We start from the raw sequence: 22,184 nt of genomic DNA on the forward strand, positions 1-22,184 counted from the left end.
TTGTTGTGCATTGTAAATTAATTGCAGTCGCGTCGCCTCGTCTTCTTCAGTTTGTTGTTGTTTGGCTTTAACCGTTCTTAACCAGTTTTAGGCCATCCATCGTGTGTGCCATTAAAATGCACCACGAACTTGACAACGCAACGGAAGATACGTATGGTGAAATACCTCTCCCCCCCTTGGAAAGAAAGACTTTCGCTATGGACAAGAAATATAAAGACAAATGTATGTAAATGTATACCAATGTAGTACCTATTGGAAGAGGCTCAAAATTGTGCTTTTAGATATATTTAAAATATATGTACAAAAATAGCACTAAAAACAATGGGCTTCATTTGTTTCAAATAAATAAATACAGTAGCATAGCTCTGAGGCATTTGGACGATAATTAATGAATTGATTATGTCTAAAACGATGAACTATTAAAATATGTACCTACAAGTGTACATCATTTAATCGAATTGGTAGCTTCTTGTTGAATGATTTGTGAGTTAGAATTTCATGGTAATTATTTATTTGCAATTATTTCGCACACCTTTCAAGGCACTTGTCTTTGATCTTGTTAGCAATGCTTCTTTGTTGGTAATAGTTTAATTACTACAAATGTTTTTTTGTTGGCTCAGAATCATAATCAAGTTTAATTGCGTATTTCATAAGATTTGCCGTTGTGCACTGTTTGCTTTTGCAGTTAATTAAAGTCTGTAAAAAAGAGGGGAATAAAAAACAATAATAAAACCAGCACAACACTTAAAATATTAATAATTGATTATAATGTTATTACAGACATGATTTATTCTGCTCAGAATCTTGGTCAGCCGATGCCGATCGGCGAGGCGTGAAAACAAAGTCTCAGAGTTGCTTGCAAGCGCCCCAGAGGGTGGGTAAAAATATTGCAAAATCAACGAATTGCAATTTCGGATATGAATAATAGTTTTTAATTGCCAAAAAAGCGAATGCATAAATTATGAATATTGCAACATTTTTCGCATTTAACAAGTCCAAGTCCATCCGAAAATCCACTCAAACCCCCCGTGTTGTACTTCCTCTCACCCGCTACTTCCTGCACGCGATCCATTTCCGTTCTGTTTTGTGGCTCCACTGTACATCCATCAAAGTCTCAATCAAGAGCAAAAGTAATCAAAACACCAACGCATGAGGGGGAGAAAAAGAGATAGGGAGATGGAGAGCCACAGCGACACAAAAGCAAATGTGGGGAGACAAAACAAAATCGTTAAAACTAATAATACAGTGGGCGTTTGATACCTAGAAACAATGGGTGATACCGGGGGAATATTTATTTTTAAATATCGAAGCCCACAAATAGGAAACTTGTCGGTAGATATCTTCTTTGGTGAAATACTTCTTTGTTTATTTTTGTTTTGATAACAAAGGTATTTCCATTATTGATCATTCACTGTAGCTGTTTGTATTTATGCATGAATATATGTGAGGCATGTACAGAAATATACCTATTTTCGTATGAACTTGTTTATCTACATTCGCAATGTAAAAATGTACACACATAAATATGTGTGTATACATATGTATACACACATATGCATACATACATATGTAGCTACATACAGAAATGGCATAGCAGAAGCAGCAACAAAACAACAGCATCAGCAGCAGCATTGACAGTGCCACACAAAAAAATAGACAAACAACAAACAGTACACACACACACACACACACACAAATACTAACGCAAACAAAAACAAAATAGAAATGGAGAGCAACTTTCACCCAAGGTCATTGTGTCTTTAACTGCGCCACACAGCCTAGGCAGAGGAGGGGCAGCAGCAACCGCAGCAGCAACATCAACAACAACAACAAAAACAACAACAGCTGCTGGACAATATGAATATGCGACGAAGACCCACGAACGACCAAGCCGCCCCGCCGCCGACCGACGCCCGATTTGCTATTTTCAACAAAAAACAAACTAAAAGAGACTTGCCCAAAGCATGCGAAAAAAAGGTGAGGAAAGATGTCTGAACACACATACTCCTGTCGGTGAAAGGTCTCATTTGCTTTTACAGATTTTCTATGCATTTTATACTCCATCTAGGCCTTGCTACCTTCTATAAAACATACTTTGGACTATCCTCCTCCCTGTCACAAAGAGGTGGGAATGGGAGGAGCCAGTGGCAGCCAGTTGCATGTGCCAAAAAACAAACCAAAGCAAAAGGTAAACTGCAATTGCCGCTCGCGAAGTGGAGGAATGGAGGAATCGCGATAACAGAATAGCCTCGACTGGACGAGGCCGCCTGGAAAGGTCGAGAGCAAGCTTTTAGCACTAGATGAGTCATGAATGTACTTACATATGTACGTAGGACACATGCGGATGTTTAGTATAGGAAATGGGCAGTCTTTGCTTTTTGATTGCTATTAATTTTGATAAGTTTAGAATATTTTTACTTGCGATTATAGAAGAATGTGGAGTACTAAATGGATTGTTAAGAAATCTTTTTTGGATCCGGCCTACTCCTGGAAAAGTTGTCCTGCTGATATTTGATTTTTGTTGATTCATTTGTTGATGCCTAATTATATTTCATAATTAAATGAATCAGGTTCTAACCAAAGTTTACAGCATTTTTCTTTCCAACTTTTTCGGTGCTCAACTTCAAATGACAGTTTAGGCACTTCAATCCTATAGGATTCCCCCATCTTTCGTGCTATCTGCATGGTCTGCACGATCTGGGTCATGCTTGGGCACATTGAAAGCTGCCTGCAATTAAGTGGCCAAAAAATAAAAGATGAATGAGAGAAAAATAACCTTTAATTGACATAAACTTTAATTAGAAATAGAGAAGAGAAGAAAACGGGTAAAAGAGATTCCACAGAAGTGAACATCGGGGGGTTTAGTTGGAATCTTCTCCTCTGCCGTTTCTAATGCAGTTCAAATTACTTCATTAGGTTCTCAGGTTTGCCAAAATCTCGAAATGTAATAGATTCGAGGTTTGGGTACAACAAAAGCTTAACCCATGAGAGCGCGACAGCCGCAACACGTAGCACAGTTTGATTAGAACAAAACGAAGCGACAGAGAGAGAGAGAGAGAGACATGGATGGGACAGGACACAAAGAGGGGCTTGCGGAGGGTATCGAGACCCAGTACCATCGGAGACATTGCCATGATGTTGCATAAATTTAAGTGCCACAGATACAAGGCGCAAGATACAGAAACGAGTTACAGATACATCAAGAAGCAGCACCAGATGAAGAGACTCTGCAGCATAGAAATGCGGATGCGGAGACTGAAGTCGAGACTCCACTTCACACACAAACACACAGACACAGAGTGGAGGTAGCATATCGTTGTCTACCTCCAGACTTGCTGCGGTGAAAGAGCAAAGTATCTTTGTATCTGGCTTGGCTGCTGCTGCTGCTGCTGCTGCCGTTGCCGTTGCTTCGAGTGAACATTTTCAAATCCGCTGCGGTTCTGCTGTGGCAAACGAGAAACGAGTCTTGGAAATTGGGTCAGTGGCACAGTATGTATGGCATTCTCTGTCTCTTTCTCCGTCTCCATCTATATGTATGAATCTCATACCACTGTGTGGGCTTCTGCCTCTTTCTTCGACTCTTTCTTCCACTGGCTTTCTTTGTGGTCAATATAATGATTCTACCCGACTTGTCGGTTTGGTTTGGTTTCTTGGTTTCTGTTCGGTGCGGTTTCGGCTTGGTCTCCGTCTCGCTACTTACTCCATTTTGTGCCTGAACGTGCCTCAGTGTGACGCAGTCAGGTTGCTAATGGGATCCCATCCGTGTGGGGCATATGCAATGCGGCGACACCCAAAAGTAATTCTTTACTTACAAAAGCGTCCACAGAACCAACCAAAAAGTGGTTCCAAATAAAACTCAAAAACGAAACAGACATTTTCCAAATTGTAAGCTTAATTTGTTTTCTGCACATTTTGAATGACATTTTTATTTATTAAAATATATTTAATTTATTATTAGGGGGCATTAATGCTACGAAATAAATATTTACAAATCGAAATGTGTTGAACAAAATAAATAAAATTGCACGCTAAATAAAATAACACAATTGATATTGTTTTTGTTGTTGTTGCTTTTTGTCCATTTGTGGAACTAACATCAATTGGAATTACATTAATTAATGTTTAAAATGTAATTTATTGTTTGTTTGAGTGTGTTCCAGAATGGTTAACTAATCATAAATAATTTCAAGCATATCGAACATAATTTAAGATTAACTTTAAAACTTTAGCAACAAACTTTTTTTAAAAAACAAATTAACAACGCTTTAAGATATTAAGCTAAATTAAATCGTATTCGTATTTTGTATACTTGAGTACATTGCTAAACAATTTTCCATATTTACTTACATTTTAGTTTGCAAATTAATTATTAATAATATTTTGCCAAGCCCGCTACTGAAACTTACAATCGTAAAATGTGTTTTGTTTTTTAAATAACGCTCCTCCATTGGTTTGTACAGAAATTATGAAATATTTGTAATTTAAAATTGTATTGCTCTTGCTTGATTAATTTTAGGTTAAACGTTTAATTTGTATGCTTCTTCACTTTAACAGTTTTCAACATGATGAGGTACAGACAACATTTCAGAACTTTATACAATTGGGACTCTCTCTGCTCCTTCGCTCCCATATCTTAGATAAGATTATTGTCTAGATTTTGATTTATATATGTGTTTGTATTTATATATGTTTTACCTGTGCCAGGACCTTGGTCGCTAGAAGTACGCGTATTTGCATCAAAACAGAACAACAGTTGCAGAAAGACAATTGGACGCTTCGTTGTTCTTACATTGCTTGTGGTCTCTTTGGCCTATCGATGCCTGAATGTTATCCTCAAGGATATCCTTTACCAATTGCCTGCTTAGAGGTAGTAGGTTGAGCTTGTTTACTAGCCTGAATCTTGATTTGAATTGAAACTAATTCTATATTTCCACATAAGAAAACGATCTATGGAACAGAACTCACGGAAACTCATTTGATGGTACAAAAAATAACTCAATTAAAGTTCCACTTTTGACACTATTAATTTATAATTTGTGGAGTATATATTCATAGCTGATCTGATATGCTGTTATTCTGATAATTTCGACTATGTGTACGGACTACGTGTAAGCAATAGAGATCAAAAGCAACCAACAACAACGAATATCAAAAAGTGTGTGTATGAGATTGCTCGGCCTGTGTGTGGGAAAGTGCCGGAGTGGCATGGGATGCCACTCCAGTCACTGTCCCGGCTAAGCAATGGCACACACGCACACAGAAGCAGGGAGCGAAAGCCTTTGGCCAGGAGAAGCAGTCACCGATCGAGCAATCCGGATCCCGAGAAGAAGAACCCGTATTGCTGACGATGGGATGACTAGACTTCTCCTTGGAGTGGCGCCCTCCCCGCCTCTGGGGTCAGATGCAGACACTCAGAGCGTGCTCTCTGCCTCTTGTTGGTCCAGCGAATCAAGAAATATGTCGAGGAGCCTGCCGCCGCCTCGGTCAGTCACGCCCAATTCTCTTATGTATCTGTTGATGTTTGAGCAAGTGCGCCTTCTGGCGGAAGGCCTTGGCGCAGACATCGCACCGGAAGGGCTTCTCGCCGGTGTGTGTGCGCAGATGCACCTTGATGTTGGACTTGTTGAGGAATCCCCGATTGCAGATGCTGCACCGGTGCACGGGCTTCTCCTTGCCCAGCAGTCCACTCAAATCGCTGGCACTGAAGCTGCCCACGCTCGACGGCGAAATGGCGCTCATCTGTGGCGTGGAGGGGCCATTGTCCCCTTGCTGCTGATGCTGATGCTGTTGCTGCTGGTGCTGTTGGCTGGACTTCTTTTGGGCTCGCGATCGCTTGGCCTTGGGTGTGCCCGTGCGTCCGTGCAGCTCAGAGCCCGTCGTGGTGGCCGTCGTCGTGTGCGGATAGTTGCCCAACATGTCCGGCGAGCAGAGTCCTCCGTCCTTCATCGAATTGGGACCATTGAGGGAGCCCATGCCAGAGGCGGACAGCTGATAGGCGGCCTGCTGTTGGTGGGGGTTGGATCCATTCGGATTGGACTGGGATTGGTTGGACAGGTAGCGGGGATTGATCATCAGGCTGTTGTCTGCCGTGGTGCTCACCACGGAGCCGGGCGGACTGCAGCTGCTGCTCGTTGCCGCCGACAGTTCATTGCAGTATGAGGTAGATGTGGGCGCCTCCCCCTTCGATGTCCCTGTCGTGGTCGCCGAGGAGGAGTTGTTGTTGTTGTTATTGTGAGAGTGATTGTTGTTGTTGTTGTTGTTGTTCCCAGATCCTGGGGGACCGTGCTGTAGGCGGTTCTGCAGGAGCGGCATGTAGCCATGGCTGAGCAGACTCTGGAGCGTGGAGCTGCTGGCGTGCATGGGCAGTGGCGAGTGGGGCAGCATGAAGTCGCCCAGCGAGTCCTGCTGCGAGACGAGCACCTTGCCCTCCTGCTGGATGCAGTTGCCGTCGATCCAGGCATCGAGATCCATCCAGCTGTCCCGCGTGTCGTTGCCATCGTCCTTGTCCAGCTGATTGGTCACCGTCGTGTCCGCAATGGCCGATCCAATGATGGCCGCTATATCATCGATGGAGTTCATGTCGACGTACTCCGTCAGGTCCTTGTAGATGCGCACCCCGCTGCCATGCAGCGAGTCGGCCACCTGGTCGATCGGCGTCAATGTGGCTATGCTCGGCCCGTTACCCTGTCCCCCGCCGCCCGAGCCCGCTCCACCTGGTCCTCCGCCGCCGGGCCCGCTCATCACACAACTGTCGGCGACGGAGTAAAGCTTAGAATCTAATTGACTATCGGCAAAGAGCTTGACATCGGCCAGGCAGGCGTCCGCACAGGGATCCCCGCTCAGCACGCTCTCGGGCAGGCAGGTGGAGGAGGAGACTATGTTGTGCTCGTTGGAGGAGTTGCTGCTGCCGCCGCCGCTGCCTCCACCGCCAGCGCCGACGCCGTTGGGGTTGCTCTGGGCCGTCGTCGATGTGGGATTGGCATTGGGGTTGGCCTGGTAGGCGCTCTGTATGTAATTGTTGTTGCTCTCGTCCGGCAGCCGCTGGGCAATGGCATGGTAGTGGTGGCCCGAGATGCCATTGATGGACAGGTGGCCCGTGTAGCCGGTGAAGGGGGGCAGCGGCTTCAGGTCGGACAGCGCATTCAATGAGGAGCCATTGAGCAGCAGATTGTCCAGCACATCCATCGAGTTCTTCTGATCCGCATCGCCGGGCAGGGAGTCCAGGTCGTGCTCGAGCAGCAGCTTGTGCCCATCCAGCAGATACTGATCCTGGCCGCTGTTCTGTGGCGGTCCCCAGCAGGGGCTCATCAAGAGGCTTTCAACTTCCGATTCACTTGGGCCGTTCATGCTGCAAAACTTCATTGTCAGTTGACCCAGGCGATCGATACGAATCTTCTGCCGATCCTTCGAATATCACGTTTCAAACAATCCAATTCCCAAGATTCAACTGAAAGTATAAAACAGAAAGCAAAACATTGCATTTAGTCCGGGCATATTGGCAGTAACGAAAGTGATCATTAAAATGTGTTAGTTTTGGATTGTAAATGATGTTTACTAGAGTAAAGTTAATCTCAGAGGTGGCAGTACGTAATCCCATTCATGGCTTATTCATAATGGATTATATATTTAATCTTCCTAGTACATCAAACTGGAATGCCATTTGAGCTTACAGCAAATGCTTCCGCCTTGAAGAAGCGTACCCCCGTCGCCTGCCTAATGATCCCTCCTCCCCAGTCCCTGCACTTGCTGACAGTCAACCTGCAACATCGATCCCGACACACTGATAGCCCCCACTAATGATTCTTTAATATGAAAATATTAAACAAAAATCTAAGCACGATGGGGCCAAAAATAGGCTTCCACGGTGCTTCCTCCTGCCGCTGGCCCTAAGCATTAGAGACGCAGACGAAGAGATAGATTAAGTTAAGACATTCCGATAAGCTATAATATCCATAAACAAGAAGAAAGAGACGAAGATGGAGATGCATACGAAAATGAAGAAGAAATGAGACGAGGCAAAGAAAACTAAAACCGATACCAGAATGGGCCAATAATAATTTCCAAATGGAATTTGGGTCAAAACATTAATAATCAGTTAAATTAGCATATAAATTGGTCAGAAAGCGAGAGAGAGAGAGAGAGAGAACGCATTTGGCTACGAATATGTTATCGTATTCGATTATTTGTTTTTCGATGGGGCAGGCACCACGCTTGATTGGGGGCCAGGCAAGTGGAAGTTCGTTCTCCCAAGAGCCAGAGCCAGAGCCACAGCCACAGCAACATCACATAAAAAGCCCGACAATGAAAGTACAGGTGTGGATCCCAAAAAAAAGAGTCGCAGAAGGAGACGAGGAGGAGGAGGAGAAGGAGGAGGAGGAGGAGACAGCCCACACCAACAACAATTATAGAAGTTCATTTGGAAACACAAAACGAAAAGCAACGAAACGGGGAACGAAAGAAACGGTAAAGCAAGCTGGCTGGCTGGCTCTGTTCTCTCTGTCTCTCTTTTGGTGCATTAACAGTTAACTTGATTTTGGGGCTTGGCTTGTTATACGCGCGCGCACGTATGTATGAGTGTGTGTGTGTGTTTGTGTGTTGGCGAGTGTTTTCGTATGGGTGCCCAAAGAAGAAGCCGCAATCAAAAGCTAGACATTGTCCAGCTTTGGGCGAAAGAGAAAATTTCGCTTTCAACAGGTTGCTGCCGTAGCAACATTACATTTCTAAGTCCAGCAACATGTTGCCAGAGCTAGGCTTAGTATGCGGAAAGAAGCAGCGCCATCGAAGCAGCGCAGCGCAGTCGGCTAAGCATGCGCAGCTAAGCGTGGCAGCAGGCAGAAGAAAAACAACCGTTAACCGAGAAGCAGAGAGACGAAAGAGAGAGACAGAGATACAAGAGAGAGAGACGACCTGCTGACATACTTCCGTGATACAGGCCCGGCTTTAGTTCTCTCTCTTGCTCTCTCTGTCTCTCTTTTGCTCTCTGAGCTGACGTTTGTTTCATTGTGTGTAATTGTTGGCTTTTTGGATGCTCACGCTCATGCTCACGTCTCTTGCTCATTGCTTGGCACAGTTTCATGGTGTTTAAAGGGTATTGCAGAGGGTATTACAAGTTAGAGAGGGAAGTTGTTCACATCCTTGAAGATCCTATTTTACACCTCTCTAACTATAACATGTAAGAGATTATTGAGAGTTTCTTATTTAAATGTGCATACATAATTTAGGAACCATCCTTTGCATGTACAGACCTTTAAAAAAACTATTTTACTGTTCCCATTTCTTAGGTATATACTCCTCGGGTACTGACGCTAGACTAGTGTCCGAAAATGACAAAACAAAATACATTTCCTGTTCCATTTAAATTATCGAACGGTTAGGGTATGCCAAGCTTCGTCTCGAAGCTATTTATTCTGGCTATTGTTGTTTGTGTGCTCTTTTCGATTTAATGAATTTTAAAATTCTTCCCTCCGCTTTGGAGGCGCCTTAAATCTGAGTGACGTTTTGATGCTGTCTTTAGAGCACTCGACTACACTCCACTCCTCCACGGAGAATTGAAATTGGCGTGAAATATTTTATGGCAAACAAAAAAAATGCTCCGCTGTTTCATTCCCATTCCTTTCCGAGTCTGAATCCCATTCCGAACTCCCATTCCGACTCTGATTCTGATTCTGAATCTGCTATTGTTATGGTTTGACTGCGCGTCAGATTTTACACATTTCTGTTTGCTGTGTTGCTGTTTTATTGTTTGGCGGCTGCTACATGAACATTTTGGTTTTAATGAGCCACATTGTAACGGTGGTCCGTTGGCCCGTTTGCATTTGAATGCCCCACAGCGGACACGGAGACGGACACCGACACCGACGCGGACACCCACTCACACTCGCACAAATTGCGGGGGCGCGCCACACAATGGGCCTCTATTGTAAGCTGCTCTTGTAAATGGTAAATGGTCAAGAGATTCCACCGACAATGTCAGCGGACAGCAGCTCGATCGGCTGTGGGCCATTATAATTACTATACTTCTATGTCAGACTCTGTTTGTCTGTTCCACTGTGAACGCTTTTAACGGTGTTTCCAAACGAATTAGTGCGAATTTTTGACAGCCGACTGATTTTATGACACTCCCCCTCCCGAGTTTGTTGAGCTCTTCTTAGGATTTTTTATTGTGTAGTTTATTGGAGAGGATAGGATAGAAGGTTGAGCATATATGCGGGTGTAAGACAATACCTGGATTCCAGGAGACACTCAAAGTCTAAGTATGTTCCTAACGTGGACTTCCGTCCACGGGGATATCTTTAGTAATGTTGTAAAAAAATGATGAAAAAGTTGTTGAGATTTGTTGGGTAAAATATTAACAATAAAATTGGAATGCTAAGAACCAATTTTAAGCAATTCTTCCACAGCAATTCCTACAAAGTAAATTTATAGAGACGAAACCAGAAGTAACTATTTCCCGAGCATTCCTTTCTGTAGCCACAAAAACATTTCGTTCCCTCCCCAAAATCTTGTGAACATGACCGAAACAATGGCTTGGCTCTTCTAACGAGCTGAGAGGGCCACAACTTGGCGAAGACAACAGAAATAACTTATTTAACAATCTAACAGGCAACTAAACGTCTGACCCGAGCAATTGACCAACGAAATGAACTCTAAGCTCCATCAGCATCAGCAACAGTAACAGTGCTACAATGGCTTCAACAATACCAGCTGTTTGTGGAAATTGAGTTCTTAACTTGGCCGAAAAGAGAGAACGAAAACCCCAACTCAAACGCGAACGCGAACTCGAACTCGAACGGAAATTGAGCTTAACCTTTGGCGGCAATCAACTTCCGTTTAAATGTTCGAACACGATGCAGCGTCAAAGGTCAAAACGTTTTGGCCAAAGTCAAGCTGCAAACACTTTCCTGCTCCTCCCCCATGCACTATTCTCCTTTAGAGCAGCTCTTCTCAGCGGAGAAGATCTCCGATCTCAGAGCAGACCCAAAATGAAAAGAAAAATCAGGTCGACTTGGTGTTGAAGAGGGGCGGCAGAGAGGATGGAGCGGAGCGTGGGGCGGATGGCTGGAAAAAGCGAATGAAAAATTGTTTGATTGCAAAATTTACAACCGCAATGATTTCCACTTGGACGAGGCAGCATCTGAGGAAAAACCGCACACAGCAGAGGCAGCATCATCCACAAGGCTGTGCCACAGCAACAACAAAACTTTGACCAAGACCGAGAAGCCGAAAAAAAGCCTCGGAAACGTGTGGCTTGCATTGAGGTCGCCATCAGTCATTGAAGGTTTTGCTGCGATGCTGCGACTCTGCCACTGCCACTGCCACTCTTCACCTCACTGTGCCACACTGTGTTGTTGTGGATGCAACAAATTGCTGGCAATGAAAAGAACGAGACAAGAAGTGGCTGAAGACTGAAGATCCATCGCCCAACGATTCGTTGAATACTCTTTTTTAGTCAGCTCGAAGCGGATTCGCAGCATGAGTATTTGACAATTAGTTAATAAGGTGATCCATTCCATGGGAACCTTGACTGGCAGCAGACCAAATGTTACATACTCCGCAAATGAGGAAGGGTATAATACTACTTCTTGTACCAAGAAAAACTCAGAGAGTGGCTTAAACTGGAAACTGAAAAGTGGGAAACGTGCTCGGGGTTTCAGTTCTTCATCTCCTTGGCAGCTGCGCACTTGACCGCACATGTGGCACGTGTGGAGAGCTCTGTGTGAATTGTTGCATAGACATCTTCTGCTCGCCTCCTGAATGACTAACTAACCCAGAGACAGAGCTAGAGCCAAACCCATCGGCAGACCGCAGCTCCATGCTCTAGACACCTTCAGAATCTTGTTTTCTCTGGTGCTAGTGTGGGGGGATATGAGGGGATGTACGAGTGTGTGTCGATGTGTGCCTCAGGAATGGTCAAAAAGAACAACAATGTTGAGGGGAAGACTGAATACTTTGGCAATTGGGTGGGCGTACGTGATGGAGGCCCCGTCCTCGCCTTCTCGCCTGCCGCCTGCTGGTTGTATATCAAATCAGTTGGTAAATGCTAGATGGGCTGGCTATCTCTGGCACATGAATAATGCTCTTCAAGGTGTAAATTAGGTTTTAAATTAACTAGTCTAGCACCAGTTACTGGTTGCTGGCAGGAGGAGTGCACTAGATTGAAGAGTGAGACAAAAATGGAGTGGAAAATCGAATGGGTTTGAGTGGCGTGCAGCAAACTTTGTTCTACATCATTTGGCGGACCTGTTTTATCGTGATAGATTCTCATAATGGTATAAAAATCAAATTTGTTGGATAATTTATTGATTGAACGAAGAGGTTTTGGTATGTTGTGTAGTAAAATTTTAAGTGTTTTAAACAGGTTACGCTTGCGGCTCCTTTGAGTAGAAGATGATATTGCACAGCAAAATAAAATACTTCTTTAAATAGGAAATTAAACCAATACTTAAGGATAAGTATAACGGCATTTTACAGAAACATTTTAATGGAAAATATCAACCATGTGGTTCTAGTATTAATAAGATTAAGTTAAGCAGAGTAAAGTATCGTACAGAATGCTTTAAATAAAGTAAAGATTGCAGCGGCACTTCTTTTTAAAGATCTGGATCTGTATAGTCCGAAAGCAAAGCGGACTCCTGCGTCTGTAATTAGTCTTGTAACTCCCTTTTTAATGTCCGTTTTTTAGATGTTTGGTAAACTCTTGTGGTTTCTGCTGTGTTAATGAAGTTTTATCGCTGCTGTGGCTGTGGCCATGAATGAACTTCGGCCACAACAATTTGCTCTGGTCAACACTTGACTCCTCTCGACTTGACTTTGGCTTTGACTCTGACTTGGACTCTGTTGCGACTACAACTCCCGTTAGCCGGCTGTGGCTACACTCCACTCCCTTTTCTGTGTGGCCAACATGTGTCCGACAAGCGAGATGACAAGCCAGCGATAAACCCGACCTGAAGCTGCAGATGAAGCTGGAGCTGGGGCTGGGACCAAGGCTTGGCTATATTTTTATGACTGAGGCTGTATGTACATGCCAGAACGGGAGAATTCCACTCCCTATAGCTATGGCTTTGCCTCTGCATAGTGGACCCATCAGCAGCAACAACATCTATGCAAATTTGTGTGTATTTTTTTTTATGATGCTTAACTATTTTTTAGTTGGTTTTTTGTTGTTATTTAAATGACGCCCGCGTTGGAGTCTCGCTCTCCGTGTGTGTGCGCTAGTATCGGTGTGCGTTTTGAGACTCTATTATTATTATTATTATTATTTTGTTTTGTTTTGTGTTTGTGGTCATGCGAGAGCCAAAATGCTGCTACAACAACCACAACGACAACATGTCTGGGCAGGTCCCAAAAAGCATTGCCCGGGTCAGCGAACTTGTTTCCTACAGCTGTTGGATTTGTGTGAATAATATTTGCTTAGTTTATTTTATTTTATAACTGTGTTTTGTCTCGCTCTTGCAGCTAAATGTTCAAATTAAACACCAGACTCAGAACCAGAGGGATTCCGCTAGTGGCTTGCGCTCGCTTATTAATAATAATATATTCCTCATTAAATGATCATCTTTTAGTGATGGAAGCTTGGGAGCTCATGGTTTGATTGTGTGTCCAGAAATGTAAGGTATGTACATGGGCTGTGCCAGCTCTTCAGGTTTTAACGCAGTTAAATCAAGGTAATAAAATGTTTCCCAAACATTGAGGGAAGGAGGAAACATTGAGGAAACTAAGGATCCTTTAAACTAAATGAAAACAAAATTAGATGCACTTCTCTGAATTGGGATACTATCATTATCTGACTAGTCACGGCTGCGTCTGACCCAAGAACTACATTTTGATTCATCTCTTTTGAAATTGATATGTTATGCCTCCCCTCGTGCCACCCCTTTTACTCGTATAACCCTCCCAGCACACCTCTTAATTAAAGATCGAACCGAAGGCGATTATGGAGCTCACTTTTGAGATTCAATTAAAAATGAAAGATGAAAATAAGAAAGAAAGAAATGAGGAACTCAACAAAAATGAACAGATACTACTTTAACCCAAAATGCAACTGAATGCCCAGCGAATTTGCTACGCTCATTGACGATGCCAGACGGCTGAAAGAGTTGTTATACTTAGCTGGTCTTTCTGTTGGTATACCCTTACAAAAGGAGTAACTACTTTAAGAACAGATTTGTGTTGCATGAAAGGCAGCGTTTCCAATCTTTATAATAGATTTGCACATAATTCTGATCAAATAAAGTATCTTAACAGATGGAAACCGAAATAGTAATTATTTCATAATAATGTGCCATGTGTTCGATAGTTGTGGAAGTGTATTTAATCCTTCGTATTGCTACTCTTTTCGTGCCTATTTCTGCTGTGACTCGATCTCTTCTTTCTCTCTCTCTCTCTCTCTCTTTTTGGGGAGCTTGCCGCTTGCTGAATGAGTAAGCGTAATTTTGCGTCATCTAACGGTATAAAACAGCCGCTACTGTTGTTGCTGTTGCTTTTTTTTTTGGGGCTGGCATTGCCATTCCGTTGCTGCCGCTGCTGCTTCTTTTTCTTTTTCTGCTGTTGTTGTTGTTTTTCGTATTTTAGACCATTTTTGTCTGACAAACAAACGGTTTTATGATTTATTTTTAGCTCCTCCAACGGCCTGGCAACAGTAGCCCCTGCTCCCCTGGGGTTACCCCTGCCATTCCAAAACTTCCCAAAAAAAGAGTAAAATTTAAGTGCTAGCTGTAAAAGTGCGAAGAAGAGAAGAAACTGAAGACTGGAAATAACAGAGCGAGCTTTTTACTTCCGAATGCAGTTCGGGAAGTTCGTTTTGGGGTCGGTCGCCTAAAGACGCTTAATTGGTTTCAAATTGGAATCGTATGTAGTGAGTTTTTGTGGGTCTATTTCGGGGGGGTTCTTAACTGCACATTGCGCATACGTCATGTGGGAAGATTGCCCAAACAGGTGAGGTGGAAGGGGTGGGAAAAGTCAGTAGATCTTAACGAGATTGGTAGCCCTTTGTGGTAGTAAAGGTTTCTTTGGTAGCAAATGTTCTATTTAACATTGTAAATGCAAACGATCATCGTTTAAAGGAAACTTAAGGAATATTAAATATCTATGGAAGAATTATGAAGATCTATGGCCAAAAAAGAACATCGAACTAATGCTCTACTGTTTCCGTGGCCAATGCACTGCTTCTCGGATACTAGCAAGTCCATTAATTTGCACTAAATGAATATTTAGTCTTAATGGAATATGAAAACATTATCCAAATCGACTCATGCTCTGGAAATTCAATCCATAACAGTCTGCTACAATTTCCTCACTTAAACACGGCACCAAGTCCTAATTAGCAGGCCAGTCCCTCATAAGATGCCTTGTCATTGCCCATTAGAGGCATGTGAATTTCACAATTGTCATAAGTACGAGTAGCACATTCCACCGCACCGCATTCCCAATGCGTCTAACATGGAATATATACATATAGAGATCTATTTGTATTTCATAACAGGTGAGTAATATGCAAACATATCGGAAACGAATTCGGTCAATGACTTTTGCCTGATTTGTTTATAAGCCAGAGCTGAGAATATTCTTCTTACGGCGAGGCCGTTGACTTGAGGTATTTCTGTAGCTGTTTCAGTTGATATTTGGTTGCATATTATTTTCGTTTTTCGTGTCTTGGGTGTAGAAGATTCATTCATTACTTACTGTTACGAAATTGCAGCTTCAGCTAATAAACATTTTGAGTAATTTTCAAAAAAAGCATCAATATTTTGTCTTTAAATTTCGAGTGTTTTTGTTTGCAGTACGTCTTTAGAAATATCCGTGTTTTTCAAATAAGTATAATCCTTGCGGCATAGATTGAGATTCCTTTTAGTATTTGGTTTTGATCTTGTTATTCTTGGGTTAGTTTTAATTCGAGTTTTAAGGGAAAATTCACCATACACCAAAGAAGAGTAAAATAAATGATAATATTCAACTAAACACCAAAATGCAAAATGCAATAGATATAGGATATGGGAAATAAAAACAAAAAATCAAAGAATAATATTTTTGAATACTCACAAAAACAATGGGAGGAAGACATAAAAATATGCATAAAAGAATGAACGGGGAGTAGTACGGGTAGATTGTTTATAGTATTTATGGGTAATATGTGGATATATTGTAGTGCAGCCCAGCAAAGCTGAATGACAGTCCCGCTATGGATAGTGGTTTTATTTATATAGATTTTCGAATTTTGTTTGCCTTTCTTTTAGGTTTCGTTTTATGTACAGTGGGACAATGCTGTTTCTGTAGTTTTCCAATATTTGTGAAAATATTTACAACAGCTTTCTGGTAGTATTTAGCATATGCATGTGTGTATATGATATGTATTGGTAATTATTGCAGATAATTTATCAATTTTTGGACTGATTTTGTTTTGATTTTTAACTTTTTCAGAAGCGTATTTCCTTTGCTGTTGTTGCGGTTTTATTTATTGCACTGTTTTTTGGAACACTTTTTTAAGCTGTAACACTTATTCCTGTATTTCATTTTATTTGGAATGTATTCGAACAATTCTTCTTGGACTTTTCGTCAACCATTTTCACAATTTTTAGGCCGCTTTTTATCCATTATAATAATTTATTTCTGGTGCATGTTGTTCACTGTGTTTTATTTTCTTTTTTCCTTTTTGTATTATTTTTGCTGTTGGTTTGTTCTAATTTCTGTTGCTTGCTCTTTCGATTAAAGCCACTTCACGGGTTTGTCTGTGTACTGTGTGTGTGTGTATGAGGGGGGGTCCACGTCCACGTCCACAATCCAAAACCGAACCGGGGCACGAACACGGGCACGGGCACGCGAAACGTGAATACGCAAAAAACGCTCTGGTATCCGCACAAATCCAAAGACGTCAACGGTAGAAGAAAGCCAACTGAAATGTGCGCAGGCGCAACACGAAAAGAAATTTCCGAGCCAAGAAGTTCCGCGTCAGCGTCGACGTCGACAGCGTTAGAAGAGCACAACAGCTACCAAAATCACGCTCTGAGAGCGGAGAGCATTAACGAGCGGAGCGGCTGGCTGGCAACAAGTTGAGCAACATTTTGGTTAAGCCATGGCCCCCACTCGAGGTCACTCTGAGACGCAGTTCAAAGTCAGGGTTAGGTTTGTTGATGCTGCAGAAACTTAATAAATTGAATTTTAATTGATTTTACAATTTTAGATGATTGTCTTGACTATTTTTCCTATATGCAGTATGTAATGTATGTAGTGTGTTTACCTGTAGTATATTTACCTGTCCCTCTCTGGGACTTTCTGACTGCGCTTCTGACTGCTACAACAATGTAAGCTTCTCTTTTGGTTCGATACTACTCTCTTCATCTCTCTGTCTGATCGTTGTTCTCTCACGCTGTTGCTCTCTCCTTGCTCTCTTGCTGGCACACAACTTGACCTACTTAACAAAAATTTTAAATTTTTTCCTGTTATTCCGCCTTGTAAACATGTTGGCAGCAATTTACAGTTTGTCGGCAGCCGAGCAACATGTTGCTAAGGTTTCGGCCTGGCCCCTGCTCTTGCTGGTAGTTGGTATTTGTTGCTGCATATATTGTTGCTGTTTTTTATGCTGTTTGTTATTGCAGTCGGTGTTGCAGCTAACGGTATCGCTGCGAAAATGAAAGCTTCGAGCAGAGCAGAGCGCGGCTCACAGGTTGCCCACAGCGGAGTGCCGGGTTTTGTGTGAATTTTTGTGTTTTTGCTCACGACTTTTGTCTCTCCGCTGCTGTTGCTGGCATTGTTATACCCTTGAATAGGAGGTATCATCGTTTCATTCATAACTTTGACACACGCCCAGAATGGGACGCCACTTTCTATCTTGTTAAGTCTTTGTCTTTATTTAGTGTTCAGAAATCTTTAAAAGCAGCGAAATAGATGGGTCCTATTTTTAGCCAAAAATCTAATAAATTTAACTGCTACATTTTATTTCGTATATCTTTCCTCAAGAGTATCAACTTCTTCGGCTCTTAGTAGGCCTTTCTCTCTATTTATCCACAAGTGTAGTTTTTTTGTTGGTGTTGACTGGCACTGGCACTGGCATTAGCATAAACAAGAGCCGCCTCATCATCGTGTTGACCAAATGCAACTGCGTCACTGGCCACTTTCCCCGTCGCCTCCTCCGTGTCCGTCTGATATGTTGGTCATGTTTATGGCTCATGATTTGTTTTTCATCGGCTGCTGCTGCTGCTGCTCCCTCTTCTTGTGTCTGCGTTTTTTTCCCTGGAATTAACTTGCGTTTTTTATTTCGCAAAAATATTTTATCTGCATGTTGGGGCATTTTTTTCAGACATCTTTTCGTCTTTCTTCGCTGTGCGTGACTCATGAGGGTGATTAAAAAGCGTTATCTTGGGATTGTCGTGAACTTTGTCACCTACTTTGTGGCTCCCCTACGAGGGAGTGTTTCATGGCCAAGTTTGTGGCCTCAGTCTTTTGTCTCAGACAGATAGCAGGTGGATTTCGGAGGAGTAAATCATATGAGTGCCATAAACATTTGAGACACTAAACTAGTTTTCTTTTCAATATTAATACAAGGCTAAAGACAAACTTTAGCTTTGCAGCTGTAGCTTTGTACACCAATAAATACAAAAATAACCAACGAAATCTGGCATCTTTAGAGTTTGCAATAATTGTAATATCAATCAAATGAAAGACACACACAGCAAAGTCAAAGAAATTTCCATAAATATTCCAGCTCCACTGTCCATTGTCTTCTCCAATAAAGAACTCACCCATTGCCCCCACACCCGCTGTAGGTTCCGCGTTCCAGGTTCCAAGTACAAGATCAATAATTTTTACGGTCGGCAAACAGAGACCCAACGCAAAAGGAGACAGAGACTGGGAGACTGAGAGACTGAGAGGCAAGCTTTTGGGATGGCTTTTCGGGTCGCCAGAGCCGTGGCGGGCAAAGGGAAAAATACAGTTAGACAAATTCTATGCACGTCAAATGTCAATCTCGCGGGCAGACTACGATGGGGAATCAATCTCGGCATTAAAGAGTCAAGAAACCAGAAAAAGTTCGGCAAAACTTGTGAGGAACGCATACAAAACTAATTGAACTTGGACAGCGTGACACTTCATCCAAAAATAATAAAAAGAGCGGGCAGGCGAACAATTCAGAGGCATTAGAGTGTACGTGTGTACCCGCTGTATAGGAAAGTGCCTCCCCCCCAAAGTCAAGCCATCACTCAAAGCGTTTTGTTCCAGGCAAATAAAGGCAAGAGGCAAGCAATCAGATCCAGGCAAACGCCAGAAGACCCCAATGGGGGCACCTCGATGGGTCGGGTCAATGGGGCAACGGTGAAAAAGTAAAAGAACAAAAAAAAAACCCAAACAGACAACCCAACCGCACATTGTGTAAATATTGACATGGGGGTCAGTCCCTCAGAACAAGATTTGTGCATTTGTCAGGGACAGGGCCACACCACACACATTTAGGTTAGACAAACCCCAAACAGAAGAAAAACTTGTAATAAAAGTAAGACTATGTATGCCGAAACAAAATGAAGACCTTTTCTGAGTATGTCTCCACGGGCGGTTGCCGTGGCCCACCGCTCCTGCCTCCTTCTGACCGCAAAAGATCTATCAATTGAGGTGCAAACAACCGATGCGCAGAAGTCAAAACAATTTGCAACGCATCCCGAACAGACGTACCTTTCTATTTGCCCAAAAACGAACTGCAAATGTGACAGAAACAAGTGCCCATTGGGTGGTCCGCGTGGGAGAGGTAGAACACTGTCAGCCCTAAGACAGGTAGGATCTTCCATTAAGTGTTGCAAATTGAACTGTTTGCCATTGTACTACCGTTTCCAGTCCGAGACCCAGACCCAGCGGGTGGCAGAGCTAAACAGAGCACAATATTTGCTTTCGGTCCCAGTGAAGTTTGTCTCCCAAGTCATTTGTTTTGCTAGGCGAAACTGCAACGAATTTGGTGCTGAAGCAGAAAATTAATTAAAAAGCAAAAGTGTTGGATATGTAGGCCTTACATATTACAGAATTGGATACTAGATTTAATACACAAATTTTGAGTTCACAATGATCTCCCTGCCTCGCCTCTAGTTCTCTCTCTCTCTCTCTCTCTTAGATAGATCTTCTACGGAATGTAATTCGATCTCTCTCTCACATCCTTCTCTCCCCAAAAAACCATTTTCGAAAATTATTAGCTCTTTTTGGACTTACTAAAACTTTGAATTGATGTCAAACGTTGCATAAATTTCGCATCATATCTAACAGCAACAACAACAGAAACAGAAACAAAAACGACACGAACAAACATCAATAGTAATAATGTACACTTTGCATGCATAATTTCCTATTCTTTTGCTACTTCTTCTGCAAAGGTTTTTTCTAAGCCAAGGTGCGGGCGTCACATATGTACATATGTATGTGTGTACGTACCATCAAAAGAGGGAGATGGCAGTGGCAGAAGTGAAAGAGATGGAAGGCCTATCATCGCTAATAACACGCAAAAGACAGCCATAAAAGAAAAGGAGAGCGCGAGGGCAGAACGAGAACAACAAAACGAGCAGCAATAAAAATGCGAAATAAATTGCCACATGTGAGAGCAAAAGAGATAGTTCGAGAGAGATAGAGAGAGGGAAATGGAAATGGTAACAGAAGAAATGGACCTCTCGGATCTAGTGCAAAGTGTGGGAGGCGCTTGGGTGGGTGTTGCTCTGTATGCGTGGGTGGCAAAGGTCAAGACAAGACGCAGAATAGGCAACTCTGCTGCTGCTGCTGCTGCTGGCTGCAACTCTGGCAACCGGAAGTGGGTCAACGAAAACCGGATCCGCATCGTCAAATGCAAACGCAGCTGTGTGTGGAGAGAGATAACCAACAAATGGCAACAGCAACAACAAACAAGAGAGGAACAATAACATGCGGAACACGAAGCATTTCATACCCTTTCCGATGGAGCGTCACTATAGAGTTGCGTTTTAGAGCGATTATAATGCTTCCTCGCTCTTAACTTGAGCTCTAGAGAGATTCGTCAGAGAAAGATTCGCAAATACATAAATATAAATGAGACTTCATCGAGACTATAGCTGACTCTGATGGCTCAAACTTAGTACCCTTTAGAAGGGTATTCTCGTACCACCAACAACCAAGCGAACACAACACAAAACAAACATCAGACAATGCAAAAGGCAATTGAGATGCAAATGCAAATTGCATTTGCCACATGTTGCAGTTGCAGTTGTTGTTGCTGTCGCTGTCGCTGTTGTTGTGTGTGCCAGCAACATAAATAAACATGAAAATAATGCACACCATTAACATTGCCAGTGGCCCCCAAAAAGCAAGGGGCTTCGTGGGATCATGGGAGGGGAAAGGATGGCATGGCATGGCATGGGCATATAGACAGGCAGACAAAAGCCTGCCACACTCTGTCTGCCTCCATGGTGACTCGAGTGGAGTGGAGTCGAGTGGTGGCATGGTTGGGGATTGGAGTGTCATGGGCATGGCTGGGGCAGACTTCGCTCTTGACAAACTTTTTCGCCGCATCTAATGAAGTTCCATTGAGAAGCTGAAAGAGTGGGCAGAAAGAGATAGACAGCGAGATGGAGATAGAAACAGGCAGACAGATATATATGGTGGCACCACACAATAGGTTGAAAGAACTCAACGCATTCCCATTTTACAGCTGGGACAGTCTGTAGGTGAGCAACCAAGCTTTGAAGTTGCGCAAAATTCTTTGCACTATCTGAAAGTATAAATAGATAATTATCTAGTCCTTTGGATACTTGAACCTTGGATACAGGAAACTGTTCGGGTGCTAAAATGGAATAAAATTTCTGCTTAGCTTCATTTACGTTTTGGCCAAATTGTTTCCAACGAACCCAGTTCGGGACAAGTTTTATTCGTTTATTTCTTCGATCTGGCTGGTTTACGGCCAATGAAACTGAGACTGAGGCTGAGACTTGGGCCGCTGAATGCGTGTGAGTGAGAGAAACAAACGGACAAACATACGAGCTTGTGCGATGCGATTCCTCATTGATTGCGCCCCAAGCCGCAAGGAATTTATTGCCATTGAATAGAGAACTGAGGCACGAAGACAGAGAGACACAGATACAGTTACAGACTGAGGCACAGATACAGATACAAGCAACGAAGAGGGCAGCGAAGCTTAAAGAACAGCTCCAGCCGCAATCATAACGGCCAAAAAGAGAATCCCCCAAAATGTG

At 42.9% G+C, this 22,184-nt stretch overlaps 1 protein-coding gene across 2 annotated transcripts; it reads right to left on the reverse strand.

Annotated features, from left to right (window-relative positions):
• Positions 1 to 4,365: 4,365 nt before the first annotated feature.
• Positions 4,366 to 16,408, reverse strand: LOC117585015 (ichor). 2 transcript variants are annotated; one of them, XR_004573894.1, is made up of 3 exons: positions 16,039 to 16,408; positions 4,696 to 7,447; positions 4,366 to 4,632 (listed from the first exon to the last, which is right to left on the reverse strand). XR_004573894.1 is itself a non-coding variant. In XM_034274255.1 (2 exons), the coding sequence occupies exon 2, from the start codon at positions 7,360 to 7,362 to the stop codon at positions 5,485 to 5,487; it is 1,878 nt and encodes a 625-aa protein (XP_034130146.1). In that variant the 5' UTR covers positions 7,363 to 7,447; positions 16,039 to 16,408; the 3' UTR covers positions 4,366 to 5,484. The 2 variants fall into 2 exon arrangements, 1 of the variants encoding a protein (XP_034130146.1); XM_034274255.1 differs by having other exon boundaries at positions 4,366 to 7,447.
• Positions 16,409 to 22,184: the final 5,776 nt, after the last annotated feature.

This window comes from Drosophila guanche, unplaced genomic scaffold, assembly GCF_900245975.1.
Source record: "Drosophila guanche unplaced genomic scaffold, DGUA_6, whole genome shotgun sequence".
NCBI classification, from domain to species: domain Eukaryota; kingdom Metazoa; phylum Arthropoda; class Insecta; order Diptera; family Drosophilidae; genus Drosophila; species Drosophila guanche.